A 12,610-nucleotide genomic window follows, 5' to 3' on the forward strand; every position below is an offset into this window, starting at 1 on the left:
AATCTTTTCTCAGAGATCTGATGACTGCATTGAACTTCGAAGATGCAGAATATGTACCAAGTCATGTTTTATAACTTGCTCCCTCTCCCTTCCTCTCTGTCTCAAATCAATTAAAAGAGAGAAGTAATTGGGTACTTATTTTTTCTTGACTAGTTGGTTATATTAGAATGATGATCTCTTTAAGTGGGTATATTAGAATGATGATTTCTTTATGATCATTGTTATAAAAAGCCCTGATTTTTTATACTTAAGAAAATTACAGACTCACATAAATATTAAAAAAAAACAAAACTACTCAATAGCAAGGAAGTTTGACTCTGTTCAGTTTTAAGTCCACCTTGTTTCTAGTTCATATTGAGGGAGAAAATAGGAGTTTATGAAAAGCTGCCTAAGCACAACTCTCTGGTTAATCCACTAATGCTCTGCCTCCCCCAGTGACAATATAGGTAATGGGTGGAAACCTGGAAGGTGACCTTTGGTTATGGCAAGTCCTAGAGCTGAGGAGCATGCCTTAAATTTATCCTTCATATTCAATGGCCTATTTGTCATACATGGATTTACCAAACTTTCAGAGTATAACCCAGGCAAACAAGTTCCAGATATTCCCTAAATATTCTTCATTTCATTTGACCCACTGCTCCCTCCTCCAATAGTACACCAAAGTGGTTTTTCTGAATATGGTTTAAAAAACATTATATATTCAATTGTCCTGTATTGCTTATAGCTCTATCAAGTTTCTTTGTAAAGAGGTATTTTTTTTCCTAAACTTCTCCAAACCATTATTATTTTAATTGCCCATCACTGATATTTATAGATTGTTTCTAGTTTCAGTATTGTCCTTCCTAGAATCCAAGGTGCCAACCTGAATTATACTGATTTATTCAGGTGTGGCCAGCCTGTGGTTTTATACAGGATCAAATTCAAGATAGATTTTAATAAAGAAGAAGAACCTAAAATTTGACTGCATGGTTCATGAAAACAAATCTTGCCACCAAATCAATAATGAGCAGTGTGTTTTTTAGTAACTTTAAGTGGTTAAATAACTGTTAATAAAATTAAAAGGAATCTGTTTTGTTCCCTTCCTTCCAAATGCCTTCTCCCCTTTGGTATCCCTTCTTTCTTTACCAGGGTGTGGATCTTCACAAAGTAATGGAAGCTGGTGACTTTATTTGCAAAGCAGTAAATAAAACGACAAACTCGAAGGTAGCACAAGCCTCCTACTATGCTTGACATGAATGAATTTGTGACTCAAGGCTGAGAAGATCCATTTCAGCTACAGATATTCATCTAAAGCAGCTACAGATATTCATCTAAAGATCATTACTGTAACTTATTCTGAAATGTGAAGGAATAGACACAAGTTGGGGAGGTGGAAAGAGATACTTTTCAAAAGAGTGCAAGTGAATCCATTTTGAAGTCAACACAAAGAGAAACCAGTCATAGGGAAAATCACAAGTTGAAGCTAAGTAAGAAAATTTGTAGATATGCCTTTGAACATTGAGAAAAGTCTACTCTTTTGTTCTTATAGAACTCACTTGTTAATTTAGTAGATGTGAAAATTGAGTTCAGCTTTCCCTAAGATTTCCCTAAATACCAAATACTCTGTGAAATACTTAATCAAGCTGGCTTAGTACCGGGTACGTACTGTTAGTAGTTTATGAGCCCTGCATAGTGTGCAAAGTGTGTGGCCTTGATATGCTTTATGCCTTTGGATCTCAGCTTCCCATTTGCCAAGTCAGTTAAATAATGGACCAAGCGCCAGATCTCCAGCCGACCCTACATAATTTTTAGCAATAGAACGCCTACATTTCAAGTATAGCTAACATCTGTTAACTATTTCAATGACTTTATCTTGTTCCAAGAGGCTGTGGTCAATGGCAAGGCGCCATATCCTGGAAACATATTACGACCTCCCATGTTTGTTACATGCTTCCAGTTTACCATACTCTTTCTTTCATCAGTTAGAGTAAAAACCAGCATGGTGTTACTCAACTGTAGAGAAACAGAAGGCACAACTTTCATCTTGCTGTCCAAACTGCAATGATGAGAATAGATTGATACATGTAGCCTAATCCACATTCACAATTGTCAGATCATTTCCAAACTGCTGGAGGAAATGTCATTGTAATCCTAAGAATGTGTTAGTAAGCCAGTTTTTAATTCATAAAATAAACTGTTTTTCATTGATTCAGGGCACTTTGATTAAATCACATCTTGTTGTTGACTTTTTTTATGGTTATTTTTAAAGTTGAAGTGGCTGAACTTTTATCTTTTGTACTAGAAAGAATTGCCAGAAATAGCAAAAAGTAATATATCAAGTTGAGAAGAGGAACAGGAGGACTATGTTAAGAAAAACATTTCTGTAACTTATGCAAATAATATGGAGACAGTATTATTACATGTGTCTCTAAAACATCAGTTCTATTATTTATGTAGACTTCTCCAATAATATTGGGCGATCTTATCTTTGAATAAATTTGAATATAACTTGAAATATGAATGTGTGATTGTGGACTTTCTACTAAATATTCATTAAAACATTGAAATGGAAAGGAATTCAACAGAATAAGTACAGATGACAACTAAGTTAACTTTAAAGATATATAAGAAGAAATCAGGAGGGAAACATATTGATAATTGACAAAACCAAACTATCTCTATGAAAGAGGCAGGCTCATCTGAGTTGTGATGGCTGAAGAGCAGGAGCTTGTGATTCGCAAGTCTCTGCATTTGAGTTAGTGTTTGGAGGTGGGAGCAGTGCCAGAAGCAAGCAAAAATTGCAGCTCTTTGTGGATCTGCTTATTACATACCCCCTGTGCTTCTTCCTTCACAAAGAACGCAGCCCTGTGAACTGGGGCAGTGATGGGACGCCTATCCTGATGGTGCCTAGCAGAATATACACCTCCTCACCTTCTGAGATGGACTTTTCCTCTCTCTCAAAGAATGGTGATGGTTTCCATTTTGAGATATTCGGAAAAGCATCTGTTGATGCAGACTGCTTATAGAAGCAGCTATGGGCAAAACTTGGCTGTTTTGAAATAAAAAGCACAGACTCTTTAAAAGGCAAAGCAAATAGTGAGAAACCCAATGTGCAGCCTAGCACACACATGGTCTACTGATTGATCATTTCTAAAAATATTTTGATACTTCTAATCACACTCACCATGAAAATGTTTATTTTAGGTATTTGTCATCTTTCCTCCACCCAAACCACCTAAAGCCCTCTGCTAGCTGAAAATAAGTTTCTTTTCTGGTTTGGGGGAATGAAAAATTACATAATCACATAAAGCTGCCTGAAGTCCATAGGCAGAAACCCACCTAAAGCTACATTTCAACTAACCAGGGAAACTTGGAATCATTGCAAACCCCACCCAAGTAACCCACCCACACATAAACCCATGCAAGGGTTATCCTTGGGAAAAAGACTTAGAGACAGCAAAGTAATTATGACCTTTAACAACATACATGTCAAAATCATCTTCTATGGGAATGGCCCTTATATCAAGGAAAATATTCTTTCTAGAAAATATGATATATTTTATCACATGTATGTGTTGATGACCTATTATAGTCTATGTCCTTAAGGCTAAGTCACTGAAAAATAGGAATTTTCTAAATTCTGGACTCAGAAAATTCATAAGCCAAATAAATGGAGACTGGCTATGACTTTCTGAGAACATTCTGAATGCCCTTTTATGTTATGTATTATGATCACTGTAACATTTAATAAATACTCTTTCAGCTGCACTTCTATGACTTTATTTCTGTATGTGTGCATCCTGTATGTTCAAAATGATGAACTCCAGATATGAGTCACAGGTGATTTAGCATTCAGTAAATAAGCCACAAATATCATCCCTATCTCAATTGTATAGAAGAGGTACATACTAAGGCCGGGGTACCAGCCAGAAATCAGAACTGAAGTAATAGGCAAGTGAAGGATTGCTGTGAATATCAATAATCATCTGCAAATTGCTTTGAGTACAAGAAGATATAAGTTTTGTACTTATGTGGGGCAGACCACAAAGTGAAAAGGATAGTTTTGGAGATAGTGAGAAGGGATAGGTCATGGGGCGGGGAGGGGGAGGGCAAGAACTATTTCTGATATAGGAGCACATTCTGCTATGGTAGAATGAAATCAGTTGAATGCTCTGAATTGCACATAATATAAAACCTTAATTTGATAGGCTTAAGGAACAACAAAATTATCTCATATTTCAGAAAGATTGTATTTCCACCCTCATTGGACCCTGTGGTTCAGTTATGTTACAAGAAAAAAAAAAAAAAAATCTCTCCCATTTTCCTGCTTTTCCTGTCTCAGAGTGTTGGCTCACCCTCAGGTTCTTGCTCCTCAGAGTTGCAAGGTTATAGCACGGCCAGGCCTCATGTTCTACACAGTGCTCCTTTTTTATTATTTCCAATATTACAGATGTCCTCTGTTTCCCCTACCTTGCCCCCTCTACCCAAACCCCTCCCCACCCCAGGCCTTCATCTCACTGTTGTCTGTGAATGTCTTTAAAAAAAAAAAAAAAAAAATCAATGAAGAATGTTCCTTCACCCATTTTCAAACTTCTTCTCATGTATCCTTGGGAAGAATATAATCACATGTTCTTTCTTTAAACTATCACTTATGTGGCAAATAGACCGTTAGGATAGACCAACTAATGTTACTGGTGACTTTGAACAGATCAATGAGTGGTAGGGAGAAAAAACAAAACAGAATATGAACACATTTTACGGTGAGACTATAGCAAAATTAAAAGTAGGTGAGTTACCAACAATTAAAAAAGGACCTATAGCCAATTATCTTTGAGATAGGAGGAAAAGAAGGAAGTAGAAAGTTTTACATTTGAGGTGTATAGGATTTTAAGGGGAAATTAGTTGGTTTTGTTAATTGGTCTCTATTTTATTTGGAAGTGAGATCTTTGGGTATTAAAAGTTGAGGGTGAAGTGAGGGCTTGTGAAGAATGATAAAGCTTGAAACCCACCCAGAGCAATATTAGAAGTTAATTTACTCTATGAAAGAAAGGTTCCAGGGGCTGTTAAATGCTAAAACCAAATCTACTTCTTTGTCCTCAGGCTCTAGTTACCAACCTGTGCATTCCCACCTATTGGAAGCATATTTGATTTCAGGGACACTGTTCTCTCTCTCTCTTATGTCCTGCCACCTCTTTAATTGCTTGGTTTCCTCCTTTACACCCTTATGTTTAACTATGCATTCACAGATTAAAAATGCCTATATCTCACTAGTCAAAATGTGTTCCATGGCCAGTAGGGTTGTCATCACTTGGAACACATTGAGAAATGTAGAACCTTGGGTACCACCCCAGACTAACTACATCACAATGTGCATGTTTAACAAGATCCTGGCAGGACTCATCAGCTCATGAAAGTTTGAAAGCATTTGTCTGTTGAACATATCTCCCCTTGGGTATCTGAAGCTTCGTTTAATCAAAATACTTTGTCCCACTTCCCCGCATGCACTGTACTGCAGCCCACTGTCTTTTCTCTGCTCCTGAAACTAACTACGTACACAAAATGAAAATGTAAACATAAAACTTCCATTTATTTAATATGTCCTTTTCTCCTCTTGATTCTAACTGGCCTCATCCAGCACCCTGGATCCCCTGCCTGCCTCAGGACAATCAGGCTCTAATCAGCATTAAATAGTCTTAGGAACAAAGCCTTGGGTCTGTTGTCCATAGAAACAGAGTTTCAGTCAAACCAAAGATAACATTGGGCCTCAGTTGCATTTCAGCTCCAGGCCCAGAAAATCTGAATAACTTCACCAACCATACCCTTGCAAAACAAGAAACAATATGGGATGAGACCATGGCTGATATCAGGACCAGAGGCAATGATCAACAACCCCCCTATCCTGGTTCCCACAATCAGTCAAGACCACAACCCTAACTTCCTTAGTCACCATGATTAATAGTTTCTCCCCTGTATAACCCATGCCCTATTTAAATATTCTGAGCCCTTAATAGTTTTTTAAGGTTTGTTTTGTAACAGTTTGGAAACAATGCTTATAGAAAATTCTTTTAAAATTATGATAAATGATTGAATTAAGGGGCAGATACATATATAAACAAAAAAAGGATAAGAAATGTTAAAAATCAAAATTGTCAGAGAATCTTTTAAGCAGGAATGTAACCCTTAGAACTGGTACAAAGGTTAACAATATCAACAATAACAAAGCCTTCCTGAGATGGATAATATGCATTAACTACAATAGAAAGTGCTTATAAGGTGACCAGACGTCCTGCTTTTGGCAGGACAGTCCCGATTTTTAACAATTTGTCCCACGTCCCGCAGTGTTTAAAAAACAAAAACAAAAACAAACAGAAAAATGCCCGATCAGGACTTTTTTAAAACGCCATGGGACAAATTGTTAAAAATCGGGACTGTCCTGCCAAAAGCGGGATGTCTGGTCACCTTAGCTTATAATTTCTTTCTTTTTTTAAAAAAAAATATATTTATTGATTTTTTACAGAGAGGAAGGGAGAGAGATAGAGAGCTAGAATCGTCGATGAGAGAGAAACATCGACCAGCTGCCTCTTGCACATCCCCTACCGGGGATGTGCCTGCAACCAATGTACATGCCCTTGACCGGAATCGAACCCGAGACCTTTCAGTCCGCAGACCAATGCTCTACCGCTGAGCCAAACCGGTTTTGGCACCTTAGCTTATAATTTCTTATTCCTTCCTATTTCTTTGAGTCTCTCTTAGTTTCCCACAAACACACATTTTCACACAGGAACACACATGTATAATATCATTCCAGTTAGGGCCAGTAAACCTCAGTTTCCTCATCTAAGCTTATTGCTACTTATCTCTTCTCCTGCCCAAGGAGTGGGCAGTGCACTGTCTAGTCAAAGAAAGTAAGCCTGTTATATCAGCTATCATCTGTGTGATTAAGTGGCATAAAAGTCTCATAATGCTTTGATATCAAGGCCTAATTCATTTGATATTCCTTAAGTAATTATCATTTATACTTGTTTCAGAATATAGTCTTAGGTTAGATATGACCCTCAATTCTCTATACCTAACACACAACAGCAAACTTATTCTCTGCTCTCTCAATTCAGGTTGCACATCTGACCAATGGAGGATGGGAGGGGGAGCTTGCAACACAGATGCCTGAATTTCACCTATAGAGGTTCTGACTTAATTGGTCTAGAGAGGGATTTAAGCATCAACATTAAAAAAAAAAAAAATGTACGCAAAACAGTCTTCTGTGAAGCCAGAGTTTAAAAATCTCCACTCTAGCACAGCGGTTTTTAAGGTGTGGTCCTGGGACCAGCAGCATTAGCAATGTGGTCTGTGGTCTGCTTTTTCCAGGAGTTTTAACCAGATGAACTTGGATCATCTGAGAATCAGCTCACAAAATGCATTATCATTAATGAATGTATACTCCAGAGATAAGGGTAAGCAATGGAATACCAATTCATTAGAATACAATTATAATTCACTAGAAGTACACTTTTTTGGGCTGGAACTCAGATATACTGAATTAGAAGCCATAGGTTGAGACCCAGGACCTGTGTTTTTGCAGGCCCTCCATCCAGGTGATTCTCAGGGACCCTCAAGTTTGAGAATATTATTCCAGGGTGAATTGCCTTTCCCAACAGTGACTCACCACCCTTGCAACTGAGTAAGGAGAAAAAAAGAACAAGAGTCTATTTATTGCATCCTCTGCATTCACACTGAAAATCCTCATTTCAAACCAACACTCCCATATCATTTCACATTTCCAGTGTGAACAGGGTTTACAGGGAAGAAATGGGAGAATGAATAAATGTCAGTATCCCTGACACATTCCTCTCGGGGACTCTGTGTCCCAGCTCCATGTGATGAAGACCCATGTGACCAGACTCAGCATCAGAATTTCCCTAGAAGGCTTGGATCTGAGAAAAACTCTACCAATTTTCTACATATGACATCCTTCAAGCTCATAAAAGTGTAAAAGAAAACCAATGTGAATGCAATGGAACACTTGGGATAGCCATAAAAGAAGATTAAAAGCAAAGCATCAATTAATTGATGGAAAGAGACATTATCACCAAACTACATTCATTGTCCCAGTGAGAGAGAAGGTTTAATGGACTTACTGAAGACCCATTAGATTTGAGTCTTTTCTGGCACCATCCAATCTATTACTCAATGGCTATACAATGTTGGTCAATTTACCTAATACCTTTCAACTTTATTTTGAACCTCACTTCCTTCACCAATAAAACGTGGGATTAGAATAGCCCTTATTTATACAGCTGTTAGAAGGATTCATGAAATAATGCTTACAAGTGTTTGGCAAAGTGCCTGACACTTAGTAAGTGCTCAATAAATGTTAACTATCATCATTTTTATTATCCCTTTCTATGGCGCTGCCTTGGACTGGAACTCTTCCTCCATTAGGTTGTCTAACCCCCAGGGAGGCTCTTGTAAAAGATCATCCTTTATCCCCTTCCATGTAAAGAGGGTATTATCTTGAAGAGCCTGCCATGATCCGAAACAGACAGCTCACTATCAAACCTCAGAAACACATAATCTTAAACTGACACCAAAGTCCCATGCTTTACTTACAATGCTGTATCACTGGGCTATGCATTCTGAACTAATTATTATCTGTACTAATTAGTCCCTGTATTTCTGAAAACTGCAGTTACAGGTAGGGGCTTACTATCAGACTTTTACTGAATAAACATGTTTGAAGACCATCATAGCACGCTCCATCTCCACATTCTGCATCATTTAAATTCTTCATGAACATTAGGGATTTGTCCCATTCTTTTGGCAGCTGGACAAGTCAGCAGGGAGATCCATTGCCACACTAGTTGTATTTATTTGGTGGGCTGTCTTTCTGGTCAGGCTTCTAATTTATCCTTGTCCTGCAGAATATCATTCTATATGCCTCCATTATAAAGTTGCATGCTCAGTTGAAGAGAGCTATTCTTGCTTCCATGGGAATCATGTATCCTCGGGCTTGAGTCATAGTGTCAAGTTTATGTTGCTTGTACTCTTCTAAGACTATAGAGAAAATGCCTCAAAACTCCTGATTAACTACCCTGTTTCCCCAAAAATAAGACAGTGTCTTATATTAATTTTTTCTCCCAAAGTTGCGCTAGGTCTTATTTTCAGGGGATGTCTTATTTTGGGGGAAACACGGTATTTCATCTGAACATTTCTCCAGCTAGTTCTTCTTGTCAAACACTTCACAGGTAGCCAGATCCATCATCAGAATCATCTGAATCCTGAAAGCTGCCTCTCAGTAAGGTTTCATAGTGGCCTCTACCCTGTACATGAATGCCAATGTGCTGGATTGTTGGCCACACATTCCGGAAGCATTCTGAGAGGCCTGCTACTTTTATACGGAAATGGCCTGCTTTTCTCAGCAGTTTTATCCAGGTGGAACAGTGTTATCTGGGAGTCAGCTGACAAAATTCACATTCTGAGTATGTGTATACTTCAAGAGAGGGGAAGCAATGGAATTAGAATACCAATGTACAAATAGTTAATTTAAAAATAGTTCTATTGTTAAACTATTATTGCTAAAATGTATATCCCCCCCTCATAAAAATTTCCTATCTGCTATTTGAAACAACATTGGAAAAAGACCATTTTACTTTGTCTTAAAAATCTCAATTTCAAAATGTATTTGTTAAAAATATAAAAAACTAATTTCTTCTGATAAGTTTGCAAGAACCACTGGTAGACATTAGGAAAGCAGCAATATATTTATAAACTTCAGTCAAATCTTTTCTATGAAATTGGTAGATGGGATTTAAACCTTTGGTCATGGTTTGTAAGGATAGCCACTTCTATTTAGATTCATATATATATCTTTATATCTTCCTCCCTCCCACAGCTGAAATATAATTGAGATATAATATTGTCAAAACAACATGCTTATTTGATACACTTACGTACTGAGAAATTATTACCACCATAGTAGTTAAGTGACATTAATTACCATATATTTTTTAGGTGAAAACATTTATGATCTCTCTTAACTTTAAAGTAAATACACACAGTATTGTTATCTATTATAATCAACATAGGAGAATGGTTGTTACCAGGGGCTGGGGAGTAGGAAAACTTTGGTCAAATAGTACAAGCTTCCAGTTGGAAGATGAATAAGTTCTGGGGATTGAATATCTGGATCTTTCTCACAGCAGCCTTAACACTAGGGTATCTATTACACTGGTATAAAGAAAAACATATGTAATGACCTGCCCTTAAATAAAAAAGAGTATGTCCTTGGCTTTGTTGGCTCTCAGGTTCTTCATCGATGTTGAAGATCAGAGGAGTTCAGGTTAGAATTATGGGCAATGAGGAAGAAAAGAGAAATATGTGATGATTTGTTAAGAGCATTAGTGGGTGTATGTGTGTGTTTCTGTAAGGGGTTTGTAGACATATGTAAAGGATGGTGTCCAACATGGGCATTGGGAAGCTCTTAGTCCTGCTTTTACTATTCAGGTGACTAGAGGCTGTTTCCTGGACCCGTTGGACTTCTGTAGCAGCACTCCACCATCACTAGGATCTAATGTGCACAGGCAGGTAATGTTATGCTCCAAAGCTGTCATTTTGGAAGTTATGCCATTCATGACAATAACATTATCTTTTAAAATTAGAATTGCATTGAGTCCATTCCATATAAAAAAATTCACTAATATATAGTCACATTCTGTTTTTATATTATGCTAACAAGTATTAATAGTTTATTTTTGTTTTGTTTATAGTATTAACAATCATATTAAGCGATTCAGTTATCCACAATATTCCTGTATTTATATTCAAATGAAATTCAATTGTTTCTGAAACTCAAATCCAGGCTGACAAGAGAAGTTTCCAACTGTCCAAGAAATTCAAAAGAATATGTTTATTTTTTCTAAAAAAAACTTCAGTGAACTATCAATAAATATATTAATTTCATGGGCAGAATGTTTGGATAAATGACCAGGTGTAAGACAGTGACTTTGTAGGATTATCACTTTTATATTTAATTTTTAAAAAATCATGTTATTTTATTTTTTATTTCTCATAACTTATAAGTAGCACCATTTAATATATCTACATGAATTGGAGCTGGGCTTTAATGATTTGTGGTTTTCCAAGATGAGTCAAGGTTTCCACTTTACACCAACTGTTTAAAGAAAAAGCATGTCTATATGAAGTACTGCTGTGCTCAGGATTCATTTGCACCCTAGTTTTAAATATGGATTTAATGTACCATTTTAATAAAATTTTCTACTGTATTATCTCCTACTACCCTGCCCTCCACAGTCTCTGTTCGAACTTCCTCAAAATGCATCACAACTCCTCAATGGCCTGTCTTCCTCATGCTCATTTCTTGACCTCTGATAATTTCCCTCAGGTAGCAGCTACTCATCCAGCATGCTCTCACAGTAATTTGTTTATACTTGAGCACTCTTCTGTGTGATTATTCATTATGTGCCAGTCTTTCTGATAGATTGTGAGCTGCTGAAAATCAGAGGCTGCATCATGTATACCTGTACATCCCTGGGTCTCACATGTTATCTAACATAGCATCTCATCTGTGTATGCTGAATGAATTGACATAACCAGTAACCTTAAAATTTTGAGGGATTTATGATAAACTTCATTTCCTAACAGTCTCAGTTGCTATTGAAGTGTGCAGAGCAAAATATAATCCCTGCCCTCAATGGCTTCCGAATGTGATGTTTTGGAAAAGTGTACCTTCATTTTCCTAATTTAGAGGAGCTCCTACTCTTTAGTAACCTCTTGGTACTTTCCATTTTTCTTACTATGTTAAATTCATAAAGATTTGGGTGCCCAACAGACTGTAAGTAAACAACAAAGATATATTTGCTATTTTAACCATTTTTGCTAGAACTACCTCATATAGAAGTCCACAAGCTGTTAAGGAAACTTGTAGCTTATCCTGTAAATGGATTGAAAAAGCACAAGTACAAATCAAGGTTCTTTTTTGCCTACAAGTTTCAGAATAGTAAACGTTATTCATCCATTTAACAAGTATTTTTTAGCAGATATATAAGATAAACACTGCCAAATTCAGAGGTTTCAATACTGAACAAGGTAGTAGCAGTCCCTGGCTTTGCTAATTCTGAGAAGGTAGGTCAGTGCAAGTTTGATAGTGCACTACAGGATGACAAGTACAGCTGCAACTTAGAAGCTCTAAAGTGCTTGACAGGGTCTCTCAGATAAGGATCTACATGAACTCCAATATACAGACCAGCTAATACTATTGGGAACCAATGACTAGATAGTGCTTAATTGGAAAAGTATGGAGTTTCTAGGTGAATGGTGTTAACCTCATTTTTCTGGCACTATGTACTTCTGTATATTTGTCTATTTTTATGCCAATCTTTTTTCAATCACAATGGCTACACACTACCTACCTTCTGGTTGACTCACTATCTAGTCTCAAACTCTAGCATGTATGGACAATCATGTACAATTTCAGGAGTTTATTTGTTACTCTGCCATCAGTTCTTGGTCATGATACTCAAGTTAAATGGCATAGTATGCAAAGAGAAAAATGAGCATGAGGAAGAACAGGCCATTTGATATCTTGAAAGTTTAAGCCTGTGGATAACAAATTCCT

At 37.0% G+C, this 12,610-nt stretch overlaps 1 protein-coding gene across 2 annotated transcripts in view; it reads left to right on the plus strand.

Annotated features, from left to right (window-relative positions):
- Positions 1–2,497, plus strand: part of HMGCLL1 (3-hydroxymethyl-3-methylglutaryl-CoA lyase like 1) — a 153,764-nt gene extending 151,267 nt beyond the window's left edge. For both annotated transcript variants that reach the window (XM_036414903.2, XM_036414904.2), the window contains exon 9: positions 1,129–2,497. In XM_036414903.2, the coding sequence (XP_036270796.1) occupies positions 1,129–1,230 (102 nt within the window). In that variant the 3' untranslated portion in view covers positions 1,231–2,497. The remainder of the gene's footprint in view (positions 1–1,128) is intronic.
- Positions 2,498–12,610: the final 10,113 nt, after the last annotated feature.

The sequence above is a fragment of the Pipistrellus kuhlii genome, unplaced genomic scaffold (genome assembly GCF_014108245.1).
Source record: "Pipistrellus kuhlii isolate mPipKuh1 unplaced genomic scaffold, mPipKuh1.p scaffold_m20_p_5, whole genome shotgun sequence".
Classification (NCBI taxonomy): domain Eukaryota; kingdom Metazoa; phylum Chordata; class Mammalia; order Chiroptera; family Vespertilionidae; genus Pipistrellus; species Pipistrellus kuhlii.